The sequence below is a fragment of the Condylostylus longicornis genome, unplaced genomic scaffold (assembly GCF_029603195.1).
Source record: "Condylostylus longicornis isolate FDR11 unplaced genomic scaffold, ASM2960319v2 ptg000004l, whole genome shotgun sequence".
In the NCBI taxonomy this organism is placed as follows: domain Eukaryota; kingdom Metazoa; phylum Arthropoda; class Insecta; order Diptera; family Dolichopodidae; genus Condylostylus; species Condylostylus longicornis.
Window position 1 is genome coordinate 17,013,909 of NW_026577973.1, and position 25,696 is coordinate 17,039,604.

General features: G+C 25.5%; 1 protein-coding gene across 2 annotated transcripts in view; it reads right to left on the reverse strand.

The window, feature by feature from the left end:
• Window positions 1-25,696, reverse strand: part of LOC129614583 (cell adhesion molecule Dscam2) — a 155,239-nt gene that overhangs the window by 48,079 nt on the left and 81,464 nt on the right. For both annotated transcript variants that reach the window (XM_055529286.1, XM_055529295.1), the window contains exons 10-13: window positions 16,094-16,221; window positions 8,787-8,887; window positions 6,562-6,766; window positions 77-208 (exon numbers count right to left, since the gene is read on the reverse strand). In XM_055529286.1, the coding sequence (XP_055385261.1) occupies window positions 77-208; window positions 6,562-6,766; window positions 8,787-8,887; window positions 16,094-16,221 (566 nt within the window). The remainder of the gene's footprint in view (window positions 1-76; window positions 209-6,561; window positions 6,767-8,786; window positions 8,888-16,093; window positions 16,222-25,696) is intronic.

Sequence of the window (25,696 nt, forward strand, 5' to 3'; positions counted from 1 at the left end):
GTCTAGAATATTTTTCTTTTTTCTTCTTTTCTCTTCTCTCTTTTCTCTACTTCATCCTCTTTTTCGTATTCCTTACTTGATGTTAATTCCTGGTGTCCTTTTTCCCAACGTATTTTCTCTATTGGATAACCAGAAAATGGGCAATGAATTATAATATCATCTCCAGCAACTGCTTTTATCGGACCAACTGCTCTAACATATGGCGGACCTGTAAGGAAAATTAAAATAATCATTGATACAATGGAAAACATTCAGATCAAAGGATTCAAATGCAAACAAACAACAACAAAAAAAAAAAAAGATTCAAAAACAAATTTTTTTTTTTTTTTTTAATTCAGAAAATTTTTATTAACAATAAACAAGAAAAACAATAATAAAAACAAAAATTAAACTACAGTTATAACGAAATGTTTATGTATGTACCATTGTTTTCGTAAACAGTATTTTTATATGGTAGGTATACATATGTAAAGGAAAATCAGTAAATTAAAAATGACTTGAATTCATAATTAAAGTTCAAGGATGCTTTATTGCATTTGGCTTTTAATTATAAACAATCATTTAACAAAAATATAAATAATTCTTGAAAATGTCAATTATGTTTATTTGTGGTAAACAATATGACATTCATTCGAATGCGTATATTTGTTTATGTACACATATACTTACATACATAAATTATTATGCAAGGATATGAGTATAAATACTTATACATATTATGATTTTATTGGTTTTATATTAATTGAAATTTTTATTAAGTGCCAGGAAATAAGGGAGGAAATTGATATTCCATATTTCATGTCAAATATTTTAAAAATCATGTGAAAATTCTTTAAAATTTATTTACAAAAAATAACTGTCAAATTATAAATAATTTAAAGGATTATAAGCTTTAAATTTCAATTATCTACATACATATATATATGTATGTACATCAAATAATATTATTCGCAAAAAAAAAATCAATTATTATTAAATATTTTGGTTGTTTTTAAGAATTTTATAAAAATATAAATTGAATTTTTTATTTCCAATTTAAAAAATATGTGCCACTTGTTTTAAGCATAGAAAAACTTAAATTAGAAAATTGGTGTCTTCTAAATGGCGAGGCTTAATTTCATTTCAATTACAAACCAATTCAAAATATTTTTAACGCAATTTTCTTACAAATTGAATACGAACAAAAGTATTATGTGGAAAGACAAATAGAGGCAAGTGCACTTTAGGGCAGCTTTCATATAACATCAATGGGCAACAGATTTGGGAAGCAAAAAGAAGAATGTAATTTATGTTAATTAATTTTTAAAAGTATCCCTTTGAGCAATTCATCGAATTTATAAAATATTTTCAAAATCATACAGTCTTGCATGATCGCGGATTCGGTAGAATTTAGCAATAATCTCATTAATCGCATTGAATTTGGATAATTTGCATTAGGAACTTGAAAAGTTCACGCTTTAAGTTGTTTTTACTCTTTCCAAAACTCTTAATTCTACTACATCTTTAAAGACGTTAGAATTATATTGGGTATTTTACGTTTGCTGCTGTAAAAATTCAGTTCGTTTATGGTTTAAAAATGATTCTTGCACAAAAGTGAATGTCGGCAATTTGGACAAATTATTTCGTAAATGTCCTTGCAGATAACTACAAGAGAACCTTGTTTTTATAGTTGAACTTTTTTTTTCAATATATTGAAAAGTGTTGCTTCGATTGCTTATGCAGTATATTTAGAATAAAACATAGTTGCGATTAAAATTATGAAAAATTTTAACCACAGAAGTGGGATAGATTAAAATCTAAAATAGAATTATCAAATGGAGAAAGCGAGTCCACTGCCAGATAGATATCAATCTAGTACAACTAAACAAAAACGTAATTTCTGTTAATGCCTAAAACATCCTTCCACAAGAAAGAATTATTGCCAGTATTCGTTTGAAATTGCTTTATAGCCACAAATCTCATACAGATTATATAATTTCATGACCAATTTGTGGTTATACACATTTATCATAACAGAAAAAGTCGTTGTTAATTATAAATGGCCAACTATCAGAAAACAAACCGCCTGACTTAATTTTAGTTGTAGTATTATACTAGATTTTTATTTATTGCAATTGTCTCTGTTTTTCTACCGAATCTTATGTATTTTCTCCTACTCTTATGTATTTTCTTAAAAAACTTAAACACAAACTCGTGTTATATTAAGTGTACGAAATAAAGTTACTGGTTTGAGTATAAACACTAAGGTTAATTTAGTTTTAATATAAAAATGAAGCCTGGCAGCAATGGCTGAATAAATTTGTTTAAAATTATAGTTCCGATTATAAAAATTTTCTAAAACAATCTAAAATTTACGTACGATATTAATCAACTCTTAAATCTACTATAATTTTACTGTATAAATTTTTAATTAATGTTGGAACGAAGAGTTCATTTCTATATTCTTGTTTGCTTTTTTAAATCAAAGCATTAAAATAATTTTTAATGTAAACATTGCCGTGCTTTTTAAGAAATTTCGCTAATAAATTGAATTTTATAAAACTACAATGTTCTAATAAAATAATTGACAGAATATTTGAAATAGAAGAGGAATTTTTTTTGAATCTGTTTATTGATTCTTCTTGCATTAGAATTTTTATTGAATCGCAAAAATTGCAAATATCCTTTTAATTCCAATATTTTTTTTATTTACTATCAGTTTTACTGTAAATGCACTACCAAAAATAAAATTACCAAAAATGGGAAAAAATTTATTTCTGATGCCGACATCAAAGTTGCAGTACAAAAATATAAATTTGGGTATAGATCACATGTACTCTCGCAATATTTGAATTGTGATTGAATGTGTTAGTAAAATTGATGATTTTTTTTTTTTTGGTTAACGTATACATCAAACTAAAGTGCATGTATTATGTGTGTTTAAATAGGCATTTATATAATGCACAAGTGTATATCTTTATGTATGTATATGTATCTCATTAAAATGAACTATCAAGATAAATAAATCCCAGTTAAATTACAATTTTGCTTTATCCTGTTAACAAAAAGAAAACAACTGGGAGCTGGTCGATGCTCGAATACTATTGTATGTACACATGTATTTACGAATTCTGTTGTATGCAATATTGATGTTTGAATTTTTTTTTATGGACAAATTGCTTTCATTCTATTACTATTAATCTATATCAAAATTTCCATACATAAACTTTGCATAGAATCGAATATAAAATTTTCCCGTTTGTTGACTTTCAACGAGGGTATTCTTATTATGTAAACATGAAATTCAGTGCTGCTGCAGTATTTGCTTAATATTTGGCGGTTTGTTAGGTGTTCTATTTATGTTAGGTTTTGATTTTTCGATTTTTCCAATTGATTTTGATAAAAAACAGCGTGCAAAATTTAAGCTGTTTTATATTGAAAATTGCATACTTTTAGGTGCACTACGAATTATTCAACAATTATAATAATAACACAATACAACCTGACATATTTTAAATTTTCAAAATATAAACAAAATGTTTTCACCTTTTATTTGGTAGAAATCAGATTCGTAAAGGATAAGTTAGTCTAAACACTAAATTAATATTTTGTATACAAACGTTCTTGTGCGATCACGTAAAATTTTCATTAGAACCTTCTTCTAAATTCAAATATTTTATATTCTACATTTCCAAAATATATAAGTGAAATTTTTTTCTTTGTTAACATTAAACCGAGAAAACTTTAACACAAAAAAGTTACGGTCCAAAATCAATACAAATTGATTTGATCGTTAGAAATTGTCTTATATAAATTTTGCATGTACAATAATGTACAAGGATTATTTGTGAGAATGTATTATTTCTATGTCAATAGTCTACAAAAGTACAACATACAAGAAAAAAATATACATAATTTATATGCAAAATGTACTATGAACACACTCTTGCACACATACATACCATATATTATTCAAATTTGAATTGCAGAATCAGGATACCAAAAAGTTTTATGCCTGATATTTTATCATCTATATGTACATTTTAATTTATATTCATTACAAAAACTTCATATTATGTATACGCATGTATGTAAATTGAACAGTGATGCCTATTTATATCGAATATATCAAATATATATAACAATAGACTGCAATACATGCACATATATATATATATGGAATTGCAACATTAATAATGATTTACATAATATTTTTTAAAATAAAATGAAGTTTTTTGATGAATACTAAAAAAAAAATGTATTACACAATAAGTATTGTTTGCATCAGGATTTTAATATATTTTAAAAAATATTTTTAATATTTTTCTTCCGAAATTTTCAAATTTACACTGCATTAATAATCAAAGGAAACCCAAAAGTATGCAATTTTTGAAGAATTGAAGAAGAACAACTTAATTGCAAGCAACTATTATCGCTTCAAACTAATTGAAGAAATAAAATAATTAAAATTATTTTATTGAAAAAAATGCAGATTTAATTATAAAAATTAAGATTTTCATAATAATTTCAATAATTACAATAAAATATTTGATATTTCTCCTCCATGTCGTGTAAATTTTACATAAAAACTCAAATAAACTCGTTTCAAAAACTCAAAAGGTCACAATTTTTAGGTACAAGGTTTTTCAGGTATCAGTAAACCGAATTTCAATTTTAAAATTAATTCATTATTTCTGTAAATTTATTAAAACTATAACACACACATTTGCATTTATTCTACCACACTCTCGCATTTTTTTCACTATTATTCTCTCTACCAATAAAATTTTAAATACCATTCTAACACAAAATTATATTGAAAATCTCCTCAAATTCTCTAAAAATTTTCAAAAATCCATCTTTTTATAAGGTTTTCTAGCAAAATTTCAATTTGATAGAAAATTTTGCTAACATTGCTATTTGCAATGCTGTCCTATATTATATAATATTGATTTTATTTAATCCATTTATTTAGAGATCAATTCATTTAGAATTTTAATAAATTAATTATTCCTTCCAACCAAAGAAAGATGAAATGCATAGGATTTTCTATAATTTAACTTATAATCCTAAAATAAGTGAATTAAATTTTAATATTTTGTTGGCATATAAATTTATCAAAATAGAAAATCCTTTTTGAAATAAACTGCAAAGGGAAAATAACTAACATTTCTTTAAAAATAATGGTTTGTGTTCTTGATTTTTAGCACTTTTCCAAAAATTTTGAAAAAAATTGCTTATTATTTTCACTCATTCCGCCCATCCGTCCGTCCGTGGACATATTTGCAAAACATCTGCACTCTTGAATATTAAAAAACTGAAATTGCATATGCACATGGATCTTTACTAGAAACTTATTTCAGTAGAAGAAAATTTTTGACTATCTCTCTCCCTCTAAAAGTTACAGTACCACAACACTATAAAAATGCCATTTTTTGATTATTTATTGCAGCGAAACTAAAAGCATTTTTCTAATTTTACAAACGCAGAAAAAGAGTGGCTGGTTTTTTCTACCACGCATACCATAGCTGTTAACTTTTTAAAAACAAAATGGCCGTTAAAATTTACCGTTATCTAAAATCTGTTTTTTTCCAAATTTCTGATATCGTTTTCCTTCTAGACCGCTGGTTGTAGCAATTTAAAATTTTAGCAGCTTTTGACACTTACAAATTTTATAATTTCGTTGCAAGAAAGCTTTTTTCCACCTCCACCCCCTTTCAAGTTATCGCTTTTCGAAATTTGAAAAATTTTAATTTTCGGCACTTCATATTTCCGCAACTGCAAGTTTTTCCGAATTTTTATAAATGCATTATATTTTTAATGGCAAATTCCTTACCATTAAAAAATATAATTATATTAACGCAACTCTAAATATTTGTTTTGTCTTATTTCAAAGAATGCCTACATTTTTCATCCTAAATGTATGCAATCTCTGAAATATGATTGAAAGACCCACAGGTATGAAAGTTATTTTAATAATATAGCACGTAGCTAGATTGTTTTTAAAAGCATTATCTTAACTTATGGAAGCAAAAGGGTTTCATTACAAACCATTGGTTTGACTCAAATTTATATTTTTTTTAGATAGGGCTGTATAGATGTTTGGTTTTTTAGAAGAATTTTATGGTAAAAAATGTAGGTCAGAATGAACACTTTTTTAAAAGAAATTTATAAACTCTTGATTATAAATTTTAGAATTTTATGTTTATTGAATAATTTCTGCGCAAAAAATCTTCACAACAAACAAAGCTAATGTTTCGGTAATGGCAATAATTTTGTTGCATTCATTTAACTCTCTTTACTAAGAGGTAAAACATAGCTTCCGCTATGTTCTTTTATGCATCGGCGTAATCTAAAATCTTTAACTTTAGAATTTAAAATTTTCTTAATATTAAGAGCATTATGAAATTTCTTTAACATTATACGGTTTGCATTCCAATTTTATAAAATTTTGAACAAAAACACACAATTCGGCAGTTCCGCCCAATTCAACTACGAGAATTGTTTTATAAAAATTCTTAGATCAATTTGTAATTTAAAACATTAATACTATTATTTCAAAAAATTATTACGCATAGTTACCATAAACATTTAAGCGGGCCGAATGCTCAACATTTCCCATTGTATTTGAAGCAATACATTTATATAAACCGCCATCATCTGGTCTAACATGCGATATATTTAAGTGACTTATTACATCACCATTTGTGTCAACAAATTGCCCAATGGCTACTCTTAAATGCATTGAAATGTCGATTATTGGTTGAGAATCCAAAAGCCAAGAGAACTGTAAATAAATGTAAAAATAAAATAAAAATAACAAGTTATCAATTTTTCCATTATTTATAATACAATTCAAGTATTTATGAGGAAAAGGAAAAAATTAAATGTTATAACTTATAAGGATCTTAACATACTGTAAATTATAATATAAGTATAGAATAAAACATACACAAATGATGAGAGCACAACGTAATCGACCGCATTGCAATATCTTCGAATAAAAGCATTTGCATTTAATGTGTGTATAACTGAGTTTTGCTATTCGATCTACCATTTATTCTGACAGAATGTACACAATACCTTTCTTTTTGAAAATAATTTCATTGCTGGAAAGGGAATTCTCTTTTCTTTCATACACGTAAGTAATGTGTATGTTAAAGGAAGCAAGGAAACAAAAAGAAATAAGGATTTGCAACGGAATCTCTCTTCAAATAAAATTGAAAAATTTTCATTTTCAAGTATCAATTTCAAGGATCATAAAATTGTACAGAAAGGAAATTATTCTATTTTATGAAATGGATTACTTTTATTTTTTTGTTCTAAAGCATTACATTATAAAATAAATATATTTTATGTAATTCCGAACACTTGAAAGAAAAAAAAATTAAATTGTTGAACCATTCCACACGGTAAAATCTTACATAGAAAAACGAGTTTGTGGGAAAACTTTTAGAAAGTTCCAATATAGCATGAATTGAGAATCAGAAAAAAGAATCATTCTTAATTATAGCACTTCGGGATTCTTATTTAATATATTCATAATTATCAAAATAAAAAGGACCTATTTTAAAACGTTCTTTATTTGTCAAAAATCTATTTTGAAGAAAATCAATGCAAAATCTTCTATAAACCCATCACAGCCTCTGAAGCAATAATGTTAAAACTTGATTTCAATACAACTCCAGCAATTATACATTCATATAGCACTTTATATACTTATTCTACAAGCAAGCCAAGCTTACAGACCTTGTGAATTTAAAAATTTCTTGGACACATTTACGAAAACCAGAACAATAAAACTATCTATAAATAATGTTATGGACTGTGTAACATTTGTGCTTCGCGACCCGTTTATCGCAAGAATATATTTTTGTGATCTCTAACATAAGGATAAAGTTATTAATATGCTGAGAAAGGATAAATCAAAATATACTAATTTTTCTTGCCAAAAAATATTGAACCAGAATGTTTTTAGAGCATAAACCCAAATTCGAGTTAGTGAACGAATGAAATATTCCTCAATCAGCAGAAACAAGTAATTTACATGCAACCCAATTTATTATACTGCCTTTAGACTTCTATTCTTACCAAATTATTAATTTCCGGACCTTTACAAAGAGAATTTTGTAGGCGTAAATTGTCGCATAAATTTTAATAACACCGGAAAATTAAGTTTTCACAGTCCCCGTAATTGCTTTAGCGTTTCAACCTGAATGGGTTATAAAGAGTAAAGGTAACAATCAAAAGAGTAATGTTTTTCGCATGCATTATTCAAGAATTTATCAGTAATTTTAGTACGAAGTAGCGCTGATATCTATTCGAAAACGGATAAAACTAACTTGAATGCAAAATAACATTTACAATGAAACCAAAAAAAAGAAAAAATAATGCATTCAGGAAGAACGGCTGCAGATTTCTGTCAAAAATCAATGACCAAACTCGTGATATTTAAATAAGATCACATTATTGTTATATACTTCTTTAGCAGTTTTACAACTGAAACAAAATTTTTTCTAGCTACTACAGTAAATTTTGGCATATTAAAGATTTGCTGTTTCGATTGAGTTTTATTTGTTATACCTATGTGCAAAAACAACATTCAAGTACATACAAAGCTTTTTCTACAACCCTGTAATATTTAGGCTATGTGATCTTAAATGGTTACGCACCCAAAAGGTTCGAGAAACCAGGTGTTATAAAATTTAACAAAGAAAAGCGATAAATAAAATTTTTTTTTAGAAATGAAAAAAATTACAAAAACATAAAATTTATTTATTTTATTTTAATTTATATTTTATATTTACTTGAGGCGGTGGTGATCCACTTGCAGAACATTTAAGTGATATATGTGGTCCAGGACGAACATTTTGTTCAATAAATGTATATATTAATTCCGGTACAGTATCTAAAAGAAAAAAATTCCATGATGTTATTGCAAAAAATTTAAAAAATCATACTTAAAAAAAGAATTTCTTACAAGTACTTTTCCTAAAAATTTTGTATTTAGTAAATTATGTAAAATATGATGAAAGTATGTAGATGTATTACGAAGTTTATATTTTAGTCAATATTAACTATGTTAATCCAAAAAATACTAAGTACATTCAGATAAAAATTAGTTTTGCGTTTGCATTTCTAACATAGAACTTAAATAACTTTAATAATAAAATTGGCCTCTGTGAAAATTTAAATTTTGATAATTTCTTATCGATTCCAGTTGGCATGTACAGATTTAAAACTGATTGTCAAGCATTCATATGTTTTCAAAAGTTTGTCAGTTCTTTGGAATTATGAAAATTAATTTCATCGCCGCTTAAAATTATAAGAAAAATGTGCCATATTTCAAATAATTAAGAATTTCAATTGATAAATTAATTGCGCTCACGTCTATTTATGTCCCACAATCAAAACTTATCATGTAAAATTTTTGGATAAAGAAGAGTTTATAAAACTATTATTGAATTCAAACTTGTTCGATATACGTTAACATGTTGTTCGAGCATACTTTTTGTTGAAATGATATTTTTACGATTTTGTAAATGAAATTTGCATCATTCAAAGCGTTTATCAATGGATCCTACTCAAATTGGTTTAATACTGTGTTACTCAATATAATACTATAGCTTGTAAATACTGAACTGTTGAATCGTGTATCAATACGCAATTATTGCAATTTCGATGTTAGGAGGACTAACATTCAAAAACTTGAAAAAGCATTTATTTGTTCTAAATATACTGGAAAACTCAAATCATTATATTTTATTTCAATATAATAATACAAGCTTTTTGCATCTTAAAATATATAAGGACACTCTAAAATAAAATATGGAATTCTTTAAAAATACAAAAGGATATTATGAACAAACAAAAACATTTCATTATATTTTAATTCTATATCCTTTCAAAGATATTCTGTTTCTCATATGTGAAGAATAAATTATAAATTGATTTACGAAAGCAAAAAATTCTTTTCGATTTTCTTCATAATTGGAATAATAATTTCATTTGAATCATTATTGTGGGATAAACACTTATGAAAACTGTTATTAAATTATTGAAATATTCTAGCTCTTATATTTTTAAATGGATTCCATAATAAATTATTTTAATCTACAGGAATTTTATTGAGAAAAAAAATATGTTTTTAATAGTCTTTGTGATAGCATTTTGGAAATTTTTTTAAAGACATTGGTTTGTACCTGTATACCTTAATGTAAAAGGTTTTTAGAAATGGTTTTAAAGTACTTATAGTGGTGATCTATTTTATTTCTATTTTGAATATTGTGAAGTGGAAATTAAATGACTTTAAAGTTTTGAATGAGGAACTCTCATATAAAACACAAAATAACTGAAGTAATAAATAGTATTTATAAAACTTATTAAAGATGAAGTGAGCATATTTCATTTGGGAATCGTCCCCAAACTGGCAACATTACGAACCTATAGAATTTGCAAAATTAACTCAAAATAGCAATATTTGCGTGTGTAAGCTCTTTATTTTGAGAAGGTTTACTGGACCCAAAACCAAACTGAATTGCGAAATACAGCGAAAGTACACATTTCAAACGATAGGTTCAAATTTATTTTTGCAATATCCCAAAACTATAATTTTACAGATTTGTGTTTGCCATTGCAACGACCACTTAGTTGTAAACTTAGCATAATTTAGAGAAAGAGTTCTAATAGTATAATATTAAGGTAAGTAGGCAATTATTTTTCAAATAACTATCATCCTAATAAAATGTACTCCGAATTTTTACAATTTTTACAAATGATTGTTTTATTAAGTGAGTCACAAGTCTACTACGGCACATATAGCATTGCAATGTTTGTCTATAGAAACTGAATTTGCACTCGTTTCAAAATGAAGAACATTAGAGGTATTTGCAGCTATTCGAAAAACATTTACATAAACATTTTACATGAAATTGTGTAAATAATAAAAATGTTATCACTTCAATTATTAAGAATTTTACATATAATTAAGTAAAAGTTAATTAATGAAAGGAAATTTGAATTTTAAGATAAATTAAATTTAATTGAATATTTAATGGAAACTAATTAACTAAAGAATTTATTTTCATTAGGAAAATCAATTTGCATTTAAACCACAACTGACTTAATTCATTAATTAAAAATATGTTTTTTCGCTTCAATAATTCTTTCGCACTATAAATTAGAAATGGGGTATTTCTAATTTAATAATTAACTTATTTGATTCACTCACACTTCACTTTGAAATATGGAGAATTTTTATTGTTGGTCAAAATAACTCAGAGGTATCTACGAATATACAAATTTGGGAAATTATCATTCATTAAGCATTGTCCATTGCATTGAGTATTTGTTCGTACAGTTCGTATTATGGAATGCTCCCAACAAGAGTGGCATTTCACGCTCATAAAGTTTTATTCCTCAATGAAAAAAACCAGTCACTTTGTAAGATAACTAAGTGCATTCGAGGTTTGGGTTCTAATTAACTCAAACTTTCTTGAATTTCGCATGGGCCAAAACAAATTATGGGCATATGGATTGACGTGTTCTGTGGCAATTTATACATAGATCAGTGTTACGCCTCGTAAAATATTTTATTTACTAAAAGAAAATCGTTTTTTAGTTTTATGAAAATTCTAATAGGTTTTAGAATACTTGTGTAAAATGATAGTTTCTTTAATCAAAACTTAAATTGAATAAAATTCATTTAGTATAATATCCTTTCAAAAATCCTTTTCAAGATCCTAGAGTAGCGTTACGAACCTAATTACAAATTTATCATACCATTGAAATTATTTGATTATCATGCAAATTGTATCCAGAAATTTCATAACTTTTAGAATTAACAATTTTTTTTGTGGTATTATGTCTAATAACATACAAACATACTACCTGTACATTTATTATAACAATTGATTTTTCAACATTATTCAAATGATATTAATTGAAATTTGAAAGATTATTTATTAGGTATGAGAAAAATTCCTAATTTTCAGAAAATTTTCAATTGTGGTCAAAATATATAGACAAATTAATTAAAATGATTTGCATTTTATTTATTTAACTATTCAAACAGAATATAATGTATTGTACATACATACATAATAATGTAGGTATAAACCAAAAAAAAAATAAAAAATAAAATGACAGCCGCATTGGCAGATTGCAACTATATCATATTAAAATTTCCTGGTACACATTCATGCGTTTAATTTAATATTTCAGAAGCAGACTATGTTAACTCTAAGTCTATGATGAAAATGAATTTTAAATAATGTTTCAACTCTTACGAGTTCATCGAGTATATCATGAATCTAGGCAAAATATTAAACAAGTTTTTGGTATAATTTAATATTTTCAACTACAAACTGACCACCATAAAACTAAACAGAACTTCAACTTTTCTGAATATCCAAATTTTTATAGATATTCGATAACTTTAAATTAAGAATCCAATTTGTGACGATAAGGCAAATTTAAACTAAATAATAGGGTGAACATAGAGCTGAGTCGGTTTACCATAAAATTGAAATTCAACAATATTTTGTATATTCTCCTAATTTGAATCTATAATCCGATAGAGCAAAATTTAATTCAATTCAAGCAATTTTTCAAGAAGAAATTGTCAATTTTTTGAACAACATAAACGAAACTAGTTCAAAAAATGTTTGGTATTTCAATTAAGAATGTGATTGCGTCATTTTGATTCTAAATTCTGTATTTTGTAATAAATTTTTAATACCTTCAAATATTGTTGCCAAACTGGCAATATTACGAATCTATAGAATTTTCTAAATCAACACAATATAGCAATATTTGTGTTTACAAGCTCTTTATTTTGACAAAGTCTCATGTGTGTTTCAAAACCAATTTGAAAGTGACAATTTCAGGAATGCCTGTTTAAGTTAGAAACTTAGGTTTATCCAAAAATTATTCAGTACATGCCCAAATTTTTCTTTAATGCGAAATTTTATTTAGAAAGTTTGTTTCAAAAACAATTTTTACTGAATTGAATTTTCATATTGTAATTCGAGTCATTTTAACTTTTGAAATTAAGGCATTCCCAAAAAAAATCGCAACCATTTTAAATTTTTGAAGTTTATCTCATAAAATATTATTAATAAATTCTAAAGCACTTATATATAATACTCTCACTTCAATGAGTAAAAGAATTAGAAACTTAATCTAAAGATTTCTTAATTTTTTCAATAACGTTATATATGCAAATACATACAAACATAGTTAAAATGCTTTGATCAAATTTATTTTGATTTTTTAAAATTTCTTATTTCTATTAAATTTTAAATTAATAATTTATTATACAATATTTATTTGATTTATTTTCATATTTCTATACATATAATGTATGTATGTATAGAAAGCTTATATTTAGCACATATAAATTCAAATTATTTTGATGACCTAGATAGAAAAGATTATTGAGGAAAATTTCCAAATTTTAATTTAAAATTTATTTAATTAATGATATTTTTCAGTACCATTCAAAATTGATTGTAAATAAGGATATACATATATGTACATATACATAAATGTGTACATATTACCACACAAACGTGTTTATGTACCTATGAATATAGATACGTACATTAATATTGCTATATTAATTATTCTTATATTAGAAACCATGTATGTTATGCAAAATCAGAATTTTATTTTATTTGCTGGAATATTATAATAAATTTTATTAAAATTTTTGAGGTCAATATTTATTATATTAAATTTTAGTTTATCAAAAATTATAATCACATACATATATATAAATATTTAATTAATTTCGTAATGTATTCGAAAAAGATACCTGCTGTGGGAGTTTATATCATAAGTACCTCGCGGTCCGTAGGCAATAAAAACGCTTACTCATATTTATTATACTTGCCTGGATATTATTCACGGTAATATACTTAATTTCTAATGGCCTTTATGTAACTACCCCAAATTGCGATCCTATAAGGTATTAACATATATATGTACCTATGTTTTAACTCAAAATCATATTCTTAATCGATCTGATCTAGCTACTTCCATCCGTTCGTTAGTTTGTCACTTGATAACGCAATAACTTAGAAACTTAAAATTTTGTACAAATGTATATTTTTATTGCACGTAGATCGAAATTAAAAATAAGCTAGATTGGCTCCTTGGAAATAGTACCTCCTGTACATGGTCCATCCACGGACTTTGAAAACATTCACCAAATAAAATAGCATTTATACAACTTTGCCAATGAACGAAATTAACTGTATTGCAGCTTGTTGTTATAAAACCTACCAAAGATAATATGAGAAAGGCTTGGTAATATAAACTACAAAACTAAGGTTTTTTCCGAGACCTTTCAAGGAAAAAATGTTGAAACTAGTTTGATAATAGTCTCATTTAGAATGCGAACTTTTCGATTGAAAGTTCAAACTTTCGATTGAACTTTTCGAAGTGTAGATTTTATTCGATTATTTACTCTGTTTCCGAGCCTATCGCACTAATTACAAATGGTAAATTATTGGATGTAATAATAGGTAATTGCAGTAAAAGTAAAAAACAGTTAAAAGTTGCTTATTCAACGATTTAAAAATTGGCATGCAAAGTAAATTCAAAAAATTATGGTTGAAAAAATTTATTGGAAACGTCAGTATTTTTATTTTGATTTGCCATACGTACTGAAGTCCCACAATCAACTGCCTTGTATTGTGGGACCTTGATATTGTAAGCAATGTTTTATTGAATTTTATAAGCAAAGATATATTGATATTTTTAAGAAATATAAGCTCAAATATCAATAATATCAAAAACCAATGATATTACACTTGTACAACAGTACATGTTTATGTTTGGACGCTCCTAAGCTTAAAATCATACAAAATTTCTTTATTTGCATAATTTGAAATCTAATTTTTAAATAATTTTTTCAATTAACATACAATAACTCGTATAGTCGCACGTATATCGTACGTTTTTCCTCAATTTATTTTCTATTACCAATAACCTGAAACCTGTTACTAACCACGGTATTGCTTACGAGATTTAATTACAATTTTAATTAGAACAAGAAAACAAAAGGATTTAAGAGGGTTTCTAAAAAAAATTGTGCAAAAAAAGTTGATTTGAATTAGTTTTAAAACTTCATCATTTCAATCCATTACAGCCTTAATGAAATAAATAATTACAATATTGTAAAAATTTTAAATGAACATTTCTTAAATTTCACATTATTTAATCTAAAATAAATTAATAAATAATAATATTATTATTATTATCAATTATATTTTAGTAATTTTAGAATTTTATTGTTCTATTTTCTTACAAATCCTGTAATTTAATATTCTATTTTATGTACCATAGAAAAACCACTTTATTTTAAAAAAAGGAATTTAGGTTTCGCTAAACAAAAATAAAGTTTCAATTATTGTTGTACAATAGTACACAATGGAGTTTTAAGGTAAATAAAAGAGTAAAATGAATATAAAACAGTATTCTATTTCTAACCATCTGTTATACTCGTACGTCCTTCGAATACACACATAATATAACAAACCAATAAACTACTCATATACGTTCATAAATTTAGTAAAATAGCGTACTAAACATCAATGTTCAAATATAGATAATCACAAGTTTAATGCAATTTTATTATAAAATAAATACATATGTATGTATGTATAAGCATGTACTCAAATATATTTATTTATATAATGTTATTATTTTTTTCCCCTAGTATAATATTTGACCATTTTCCGAAATCATATCTTCTAATTTTTATCTTATACTTTTTTTATATAAATATTAATATTAAAAGTAAATATTACTTATACATTATGTTTTATATATATATATATACATATATATATATATATATTTTGAGTATATTTTAAGTATATTTACTTTTATCTTTCATAACTATAAAATATTTACATGTAACATTTTATAATAATAACATTTTTTTCCAATTTAAATATAATGAAGTTATACACACACACATACACACATTACATCATTATATTTAAAATGTATGTATATGCAAACATAAGTATCTAAATTTAGACTTAATATCATTACATACATACAGATATAAATGTCCAAAAAAGGAAAAAACAACTATACATACCACCCAATTTCAATTCTGCCATTGCTTGACCACTAGCTTTTTGACTATTGACTAGGCACTGATAAACTCCTTTATCTCTTCTACCAACATTCTGTACCATCAATGATGTTTCCGAAAGCATTCGGATACTGTAATATCAAAAAAAAAAAAAACAAATTAAATGAAATATATTGTAATATAATACATAAAAATATGTATGTACATATGTATGTGCATACACACATGCATATGTACGTAATATCATCAAAATTTAATATAAATTATATACTTTTATACATAAGGGGGTATGCACGCATATTTGTGTTGATCAGTATTATGTGAACACAGAAGTAGCATATTCAAAAATGGATACGTAAGTAATAAGTATGAATACATATTTATATACATATATATACATGTATGTATATATGGAACACAATAGTTTTCTCTTAAATGTTTTTCATTTTTTGTTCGTTTTTGATTTTTTGTTTTAGTTAATATACAAGAGAAAACAATAAATTTGAATTAAGAACATTCTGTAGGACAATGTAATGAGAATTAGATACACAATAAACTGCTGGTCAAGCAATTTTAATACACACACATATACCAGTACATATATGTATGTATAATAGCACATTATTTTCATTATTATTATTATAGAACTAGTAGAGAATTTTCATTCATTTTGCGAAAACATTATTATATTATTATAAGCTGTATTGTTCTACAAGTACGTTTTACAGTGAACTCCAAATGTACAATATCATGTTAGTGTTATAAAACTAAGGCGACTCATATTGATTGCTCTGAAATGAATTTTCATTTCGGGTTACTGAAAATTGTTCGTTTTAAACATTATTTTCTAAAATTTTTTAACCATCTTTTAATATGTTCTTATATTGCATACCTATAGAATGAAAACTAAAATAACATAATACCTTTTAATCTATAAGACCATCAAAATTTTAAATTACATTTTTTGATAGGAACACATCATTATCCTTGTTTAGTTTTGATATAAATTTATTTTAAATCGGAAATAAACCTATGTACTTGTTATAAAGAAATGAATTATCGGAAATTGTAATATTTTTCACTTTCGTGTCACAATAAACAAGAAGTATATACAATATTGCAGCATTTAATCCTAAAGAATATAAAAGTTTTGTAAAGAAACGCACAAGGCAGGAGAGACAAATGGAGACAAAGCAGTACCTTTGCTGATTCATTAAAAATTACGTAACTTGAACTTTTTAAAGAAATTGCAATAATAATTACAAAGTAGCAGTTTACAAACGGAATCCTACCTAATAGTACGAAATTTAATTTAGTATGACAATGTTCCCCCAGAATGAAAATAAAAATTTTAACATTATTTAAATTTATTTTGACAATATAAAAATAAAATATTTTTTGAGTTTTTACTGCAGTAGGTCTACTAACTTAACATTATTATTTAAAGCAAACAAAAAATTCAAGCTTTTCGTACAAATCCACCATTAAATATAATATAAGAAATTCCCTAAGCTGTAAAATTTTTAGGGTCCAATGCAGAATCCAATATCGTCTTAATAAATTTCTAAAAAGTTTTATCAGAAAAATTTGCTCAATTCTAGCTGAATTTTTAATCTTTATTATTAGCTTTTCAGTAAGAGCATATAATCAGATTTACCCGAGACCCAGACAACAATTTGCAAAAATTGTTGTGCGACAGCTGGCCATTTTCTTAAAAGCCACCATTTGAAAAGTCCTGATATGATTTCATAAACATATAAATGAATTTATCTTTTACATGAGATCACTTTTAGCTAACTTGACATTATAAAAAATTCAAACTTCATCAAAAATAAGAAAAAAAAAGTTGAAAGAATTATAAAAAAAAAAAAGAAACGACAAGAACTTAAAAATCTTATTTAAATTTTTCATTAAACCATACAAGGCTTTGTCTTTTTTTTTGTTTTGTATCGTAGCTATTCTTATTTTATAAAATCCTTTTAGTTTTTTGGTAAGTTTATCTGGTATACGTGTACATTTATCGAAATAGGACCCAAAATAAGAGAAAAATTTTATTATTTTCATTTTTGCCTTTATTTTTGAAAATAATAAAAATTAAAAATCTGTCATAGGTTGTACTAGGGTTTCATTTTAATCCAATTTAATAAGAACATACACACATGTATACATACATAATTATTTTTGAATGAATACGCATATACACATAGCAACAGTCCTAGCATGATATACACGATTTAAACGTGAAAATTTGGAACAAAAATTATTTCTCTATATATACTTATACTCCAATTCTTTTATATTTATGTAGATAGTTTATTAACATTATATCAAGGACTACATTTTATTATGCGGGAAATAAGGATTTTGGAAAATGAGGAAAAAAATAACCTATCATAACGGTATATTATTTTCACTTTAATATTTTGTACGTATATGTACGTAAAGTACGTATACCAAGGCTTACAAGCAAGTACACATATAAGATTCACATTTCAAATTTTACTATTCAACATTTTTTATCCTTAAAATGGATCAAATCAAGCTTATAAAATTGCATTAATAGCAAAATTTTTTGAAATTTTTATTAAATATAGTTGTATATGAAAACTTTATGTTATAACTATATATCCATATAGTTTCTTTATATGTAACTTTAATTTTATACAAAAGCTAAAATGAAATTATTTTTTGTCCATCATGCGTAATAATTCAATCTTGTTAAGATAACAAATTGTTTTTAATTATAATCAGAAGACCGTAAATTTTGTAAAATCTAAAGAAATTTTAAGTCTAAAATTTTAAATCTATTTATAATAAAATTGTACTATTACTATACATGTATAACAAAAATTTATTTTATACACGCATGTGTGTGTATACACATTATGCGTGTATGGATTTAGATTATTTTAGAATAAAAAAATTTCAACTTTATAATTTTGAAAAGTAATGTGTGTTGTGTGTATGTACCTAACTAGTATAACTTGAATAATTCTCATAATTAGTATACACATATACTATTTGCTGCATGTTGCAGATTTGCAGATTTGCATGCATATTTGCAGATTTTCGACATTTGTAACCCTGATTAGTTCGCAAAAAAAAAAACTAATTTATTGTATTATCTATATTAGAATTACGATTTTAAAATTTTTAAAATTTACGGTCGCCAAATGTAAAACAATGTATAGATGTATTAGCGTATCTGATACGTTTCTGTACTAAAAGTTCATGAATTTTCTAGCTATAAAAGTAATGGACAATTTTAAATATTTCTTATTTTTCTCATAGCAACTGATTATATGCAACTATGCGTTAATCCGTCCGATTCGCATACCTGGTAATTTAAGGGTTAAAGTAAATGCATATACTGTTGTGTAAGTTCTGAATAAAACACACAAAATAAATTTAGTGTTATTACACTTGTTCCATTATTTTATTGTGTCAAATACTGACAAGGTAGAAAGTTTGGTTATTAACCTTGAAACGCAATTTTCGAAGATAAAAAGTGACATCTCACTGACAATCTCTCTGACATGAAATCTTTTATTCTTAAAAAAGGTTTTATAACAAAGATTTCCTTACAAATTCTAATTCGGTCACTTCCAACAAAAATTTTCGACAATTTTGAAGCCGAGAGTAATTCAAACCAAAAACTTAATTTTTGCCGTAAATTCCAATTTGACCATTGATTAAGACCCGTAACACAATTAATAAAAATTTATTGGCACAATAGAACATTAAAATTCTAAAATTCTAAAAATTTACCGAAAATGCAATAATTTCATTTTACTACTTAAAATTCAAAAGAAATATAAATAATTTTTTTACCGGGGAAATTAGGGGAAATCTTTTAAAGTTTGATAAATTTTCCATTATACAATAAAGCCCCGCAACGTATGCAAATTTTTATAACTTTTACTAAGCACTTTTTCTTGTCATTCACATCGATATGTACCTACTATATAAAATTTAAAAACAATATCTAAAATAAGACTCTAGATAAAACTAAATAAAACATGATTGCCCCTAAAATTATGCTATCTATATTTATATTTATTTTTATAACCTGCACTTCGTGAAGGGTATATTCACTTTGGTATGAAGTTTGTAACCACTTGAAGGAGTAGCCTCGGATATGAACATGTACATATTTTCTTGCTCAGCGTAAATTTCTGCGTTGATTTCGATATGCCCGTCCGTTCGTCCCTCCGATCGCACGATAACTCAAAAACGAATAAAGCAAATTCAACCAAACTTTCACAAGTTGCTTCTTTTGTGCCAACGACGGCTGCTAATGTAATTGGACCAATTCGGACAACGGGTTCGGGTAGCTGCCATACAACTCAAAGAGTTTTTTTTAATATTTCAAAAACTAAAAAAGGTATTAATATCATTTTTTGTAAAGGTAAGTCCAATTATGATCTACATATACTCTGCAAATTTTAATGGAACGTCGTATGTGCACTTACAGGTTAGACATAATATCCGTGAAGCTTCTGTTGAGTGGTTTGATAGATCCAAGTAATTGCCACTTAGCAATCAAAGTTATTTCTAAATATTTCAAAAACAAATTTTTAAATTCAGATTCCCAAAGTGCAGGGTATTATTTACGTTTATACCGACTGAAACGTTTTTACTTGTTTTAATTACATTTTGATACAGGCATGTAGATCCAGAATAAAAAATATAGTATTTTCAAAATATCAAGTATATTTATACATAAATCATTTTAGATATTAATGTGGAGTTATATACTACTATACAAATATATGTATAACAGTATATATGTAAATATGTATATGCAATAAATATCCATTTATAAAATGAACTTTCCAATATTGTGCTAACCACAAAATTGCTTTAATTATATTAAAATATAAATTAATCTATACATATATTGTGTATATATTTATATGATTAAGAGAGTGTATGTAAACGCAATATATATGTTATATAAGCATGTACACAAATACTGAACTCAAAACCAAATAATTAGTTAATTACATAATGTGTAAGTATTATTATATCACATGTACATATATACCTATGTATACATAGATTTTATAGGCTAGTGAATTATTAACAAAAAAAAAAGGATTTGCTTTTGTAAAATTTAAAATTTTTTAAATTTAAAATTTTTTAAATTTTAAATTTTTTATAAACTAAAAATCTAGATTATTTGTGAACATATCCAAATATACATATATATAAGTTGTTTATGTATATATATTATTTAAAATGTGTGATTGAAATAATTTAATAAAAGTGCAAAATAAAAAATAAAAATTTTAAATTTATTGCATATGTTTATGCTTATATGTACGTACATGTTTAATATTCAATAAACTCTTAATATTTACATATTCAAATGTACAGAATGTTAAGGAAATTTTGGTATATTTTGGAGCCATTCTACAAAACCGTGTCATAGGATCTTATGGCATAATCACATGACTGTGTTTTAACCGTTTCGACCGACTGGTATACACATATGTACCAGTAAAATCAAAACTTCCTTAAAAGTTAAGAATCGCATTCTATATGGTTCTCTGTTGTACCACTTCCTCTTTACTCGATCCGCCACACTAAATTTTTGCGGGAATTTTTTCATCTTAGACAGTTTATTTTAAATAAAGGTTATAGATTCCACATGTGAAACATGTGCTAATTATACTATCAGCACGAAAGCTGGGCGAAAGGGTTTAACGTATAATAGTTCTACGGCACATAAATCCTTGAGTAAAATGTCATTGAATCAATACTTTTAAAATATGATCAATAATTTGCTTTAATTGATTATCAACTAATATTCAATGATTCACCTTTACTACAAATAAACAAAATATCGACAAGGTGATATCGATGGCATTTAAATGGCAATTAATGGTCAAACCTTGATTCTTGGGCCCAATATTTTCAAATATTGTAACTTAGGTAAATCTTAATTGCGTGCTCCAAATTACTCACGAGTATGAAAGGCAACTGCTTACTTTTAAAGCATAGTAAAAAAATTTTTTGGAATAGCTCAAGTATAATAAGTTTTGTGGAAGATATAACGAGCAACTATTCTGTAAACAATTTCTGTAAAATAATTCAATAAACTGCACATGCGACAAAAATTAAAACATTTATCCACAAATATATATAAAATCCGAACAATTGCTTTAGAAAATCTCGAGCTTTAAGCAGAAATTCTAAAATATGCACACACAGAAATGTTCATTCATTCGACTTTGTTGTTTTCATGAATATTCTTGTTGATTATCAATAGTAAAATAGTAATTTAATTGTGTCAAATCACTGAAAAAGTGTTGACAAGAAAACCTACAAATCCTTTCAGAGATCGCATCTTAATTATACACTTAAGATATAAACAAAGTTTTGTAACCACTTATGAAAGAAGCGGAGTTCTTGTCGTTATTAGAAAAATTACTAAAAGAATAAAAAAAAATACTTTCTAGAAAATTTTAAAGTTTTGTTCTCAATTTACAATATTTTTGCCGAAATATATTATAATTTCTAATATATTTTAGTCAACACCGATCACATTTACAATACACATGCAAGTTGTTGCGCCCTCTGCTATTTTAACAGCTCATTTTCGTTAAATGAGACCACCACCAATGCGATAAAAAAACTTAATTCAATAATAACCACTATGACTGTTATAGAAAACTAAGATGTTGGATCGGGTTTTGCATCAAATTATATAACTAGTGAAATATAATTTTCAATTACCTTGCACTAAATATCTGTTATTCATATAAAATGAATGTGTATGTATGTCTAAATATTTTTATTTATGTCAACTTTTAAAATATTAAAACTATACTTCATAATCATTGGATATCATGGCTTAATGTAATTTTATATAATATTTTGTTTTGGGATTTAATAAAGTAAAATTAAATTAAATATCCGTTTGTATGTAAATAAATCCATGTATAAATATTCTAAAATAAAATTTCAATTTATAACAAACAAAAACAAACAAAACAAAATAAAGTTGGGTCAAACCAATGGTTTGTATTGTAGCACTTTTCCCTTCAACAAGTGAAAATTCTGCTTTTAAATACAGTCTACGAGTATGTATACCTATCACACTATTAAAATTATTTTCATTCATATACAAAACTATTTCTAGGATTGCATATGTTTAGGATGAACGATTTATGCAGTCTTTGAAATAAAGCAAAAATTAATATAAGCAGGGGTTAACGTAATGCTCGATTTTAAGGTTTAATTGTATGAGTTAAGAAAAATAATTATATTTTTTAATATCATGGAATTTACCGTTAACTTTTTGCGTTTATAGAAATTTGAAAAAACTTGCGGTTTCAGAAATATAAGGCGGCGAAAATGCAAATTTTACAAATTTCAAGAGGCCATAACTTGAGAGGGGGTGGAGATGGAAAAAAATTTTCTTCTAACGAAATGAATTATTTATTAATGTCTAAAAGCTGCTAAAATTTCAAAGTTCTACATTATGGGGTTTAGAAGAAAAACGAGATCAAAAATTTGGAAAAAAAAGACTTTAGATAACGGTAAATTTGAACGGCCATTTTGTTTTTCTAAAGTTTAGCTATAGTATACTGCGCTAGGGGAAGGAAGCTACTGCCTTTCTGCGTTTGCAAAATTTCAAAAATGCTTATGGTTTCATTGCAACAAATAGTTAAAATAGGCTATTTTTAGTGCTTTGGGGTGGTATAACTTCTAGAGGGGGGGAGATAGGTAAAAATTTTGTTCTACGAAAATAAGTTTCTAGTAAAGATCTATGTACGTATTAAATTTCAGCTTTCTATCTTTAAGAATGTAGAAGTTTTGTAAACAGACACACGGACGGACGGACGGACGGACGGACGGACGGACGGACGGACAGAGTGAAACTAATAAGCACTTTTTTCAAAAAATTTTTGGAAAAGTGCTAAAAATGTAAAATTTGTTGAAAAAAAAAAAACAATTTTAATTTAAAATCCTTTCATGTGTCAGAAAAAATTATGTTTACGTAATGAATTTTTAATATAAAATGAAAATTAAATGAACTTCTGAGATTTAAAATTAAACACTAAATTTTAATATTTATTTTGAAAACAAAAAAATTGTGTTTACTAAAAAAAAAAAATTTTTTTTTCCCCTATAAATATGCAAAACAATTTTCAAATTATTTACACTTATATAACAGAAAAAACATTATTCTTTTACCTTAAACATTTTTGCATGTAAAAATTTGAAATAGGCCAGCAATACTACATTTTAAAACAGAAAAAATTTGATTCATCATTGGTCTAACTAAAACAAATGTAAAATGAATAAGTCTAGATTTAAATTTCACTATCAAATTTATTAGAAATATTGCCAAGTTATTTAAAAATATTATTGTCTTAAATGTTTCACCTAAATTCAAATAAAAATTTTACAAAATGGAGAAAGGGAAATTAATGTTATTGTGTACAGACCCTGTGGTATATGTATATGGATCAGCAACGCGTTCAGGGTTTTGATGAAAATTAATAAATTCACAATTTCACTAACATTTTTTAAACTGACATTGCATTATTGTTCTTAATTATTTCGTGAGATAGTTCATTAATCGTGACTAAGTTAGAGAGTAGCAGCTATAACTGCATACTTATTTCGATTAAGTTCTAATGGCCAAATTTCGAAACTTTTTTAAGTAAAGTATGAAAACTGCACCATTATAAATTGATATCATAAGATATTATTATTTTGGTTTCATTTTATTTAGCAGCTAATTGAATATCTGTCCGAAATGAAAGCTGTTTCTAGCCACCTTATGTAATAAAATTTAGAAAAGTTTAGCGAATTAAATTCATAATTGTATTCTCAAATAATCACTTGTTTAGATAAATCAGCTAGAATAACTCATATATTTATTAATCGGCACACTGAGCATTTCATGCAACCAAACGAAACGATGTATCACACTCCCAATTTTCTCTAAGTATAGATTATTTTTAGAAAAAATCATTTTTCAAAACTACTCTTCTTAACTATAAATCAAAAAATTTAGAAAAATTGGTTGAACTGCACATATATTCTACTATAAAAGAATTAATTATTTCACTATAATAACCCTTTGACAAAAACGATTCAAATATAATTGCATAAATACTTGAAATTTAAAACCTAAAAAACTCCTTCACCATAACTATCTACATTTAATATTTAATGCATCCTCCTATACATCAAAAATATTTTTTGATATTAAAAGCACAGTGTATACAAAAGACAAAAAGGATACTTTAAGTGCATAAATAGTTTAATAAATTGCAACCGCAGGTGTTTTTTTTTTATTCACCACCTTTTTCAATTACGTATTTTTCCGCACAATCACTTGAAAACCTTTACATTGCGTACTTGGAAAAGCTCTTCACTTTATGATATTTTTATCCAAAATAATTTCAATTTTGTAATTTTGCAATATTACTCAAAGCAATCCACTACAAAAAAATATTAAATAAAAAATTTGATACTAAAAACACATCAAATTACATAGGAAAATTATAAAAGTTTTAAAGAACAAAATAAACGTTTCGAATAGTTCATATAAAAAGGATTTTTTTTTAATTTAATATTTATTAA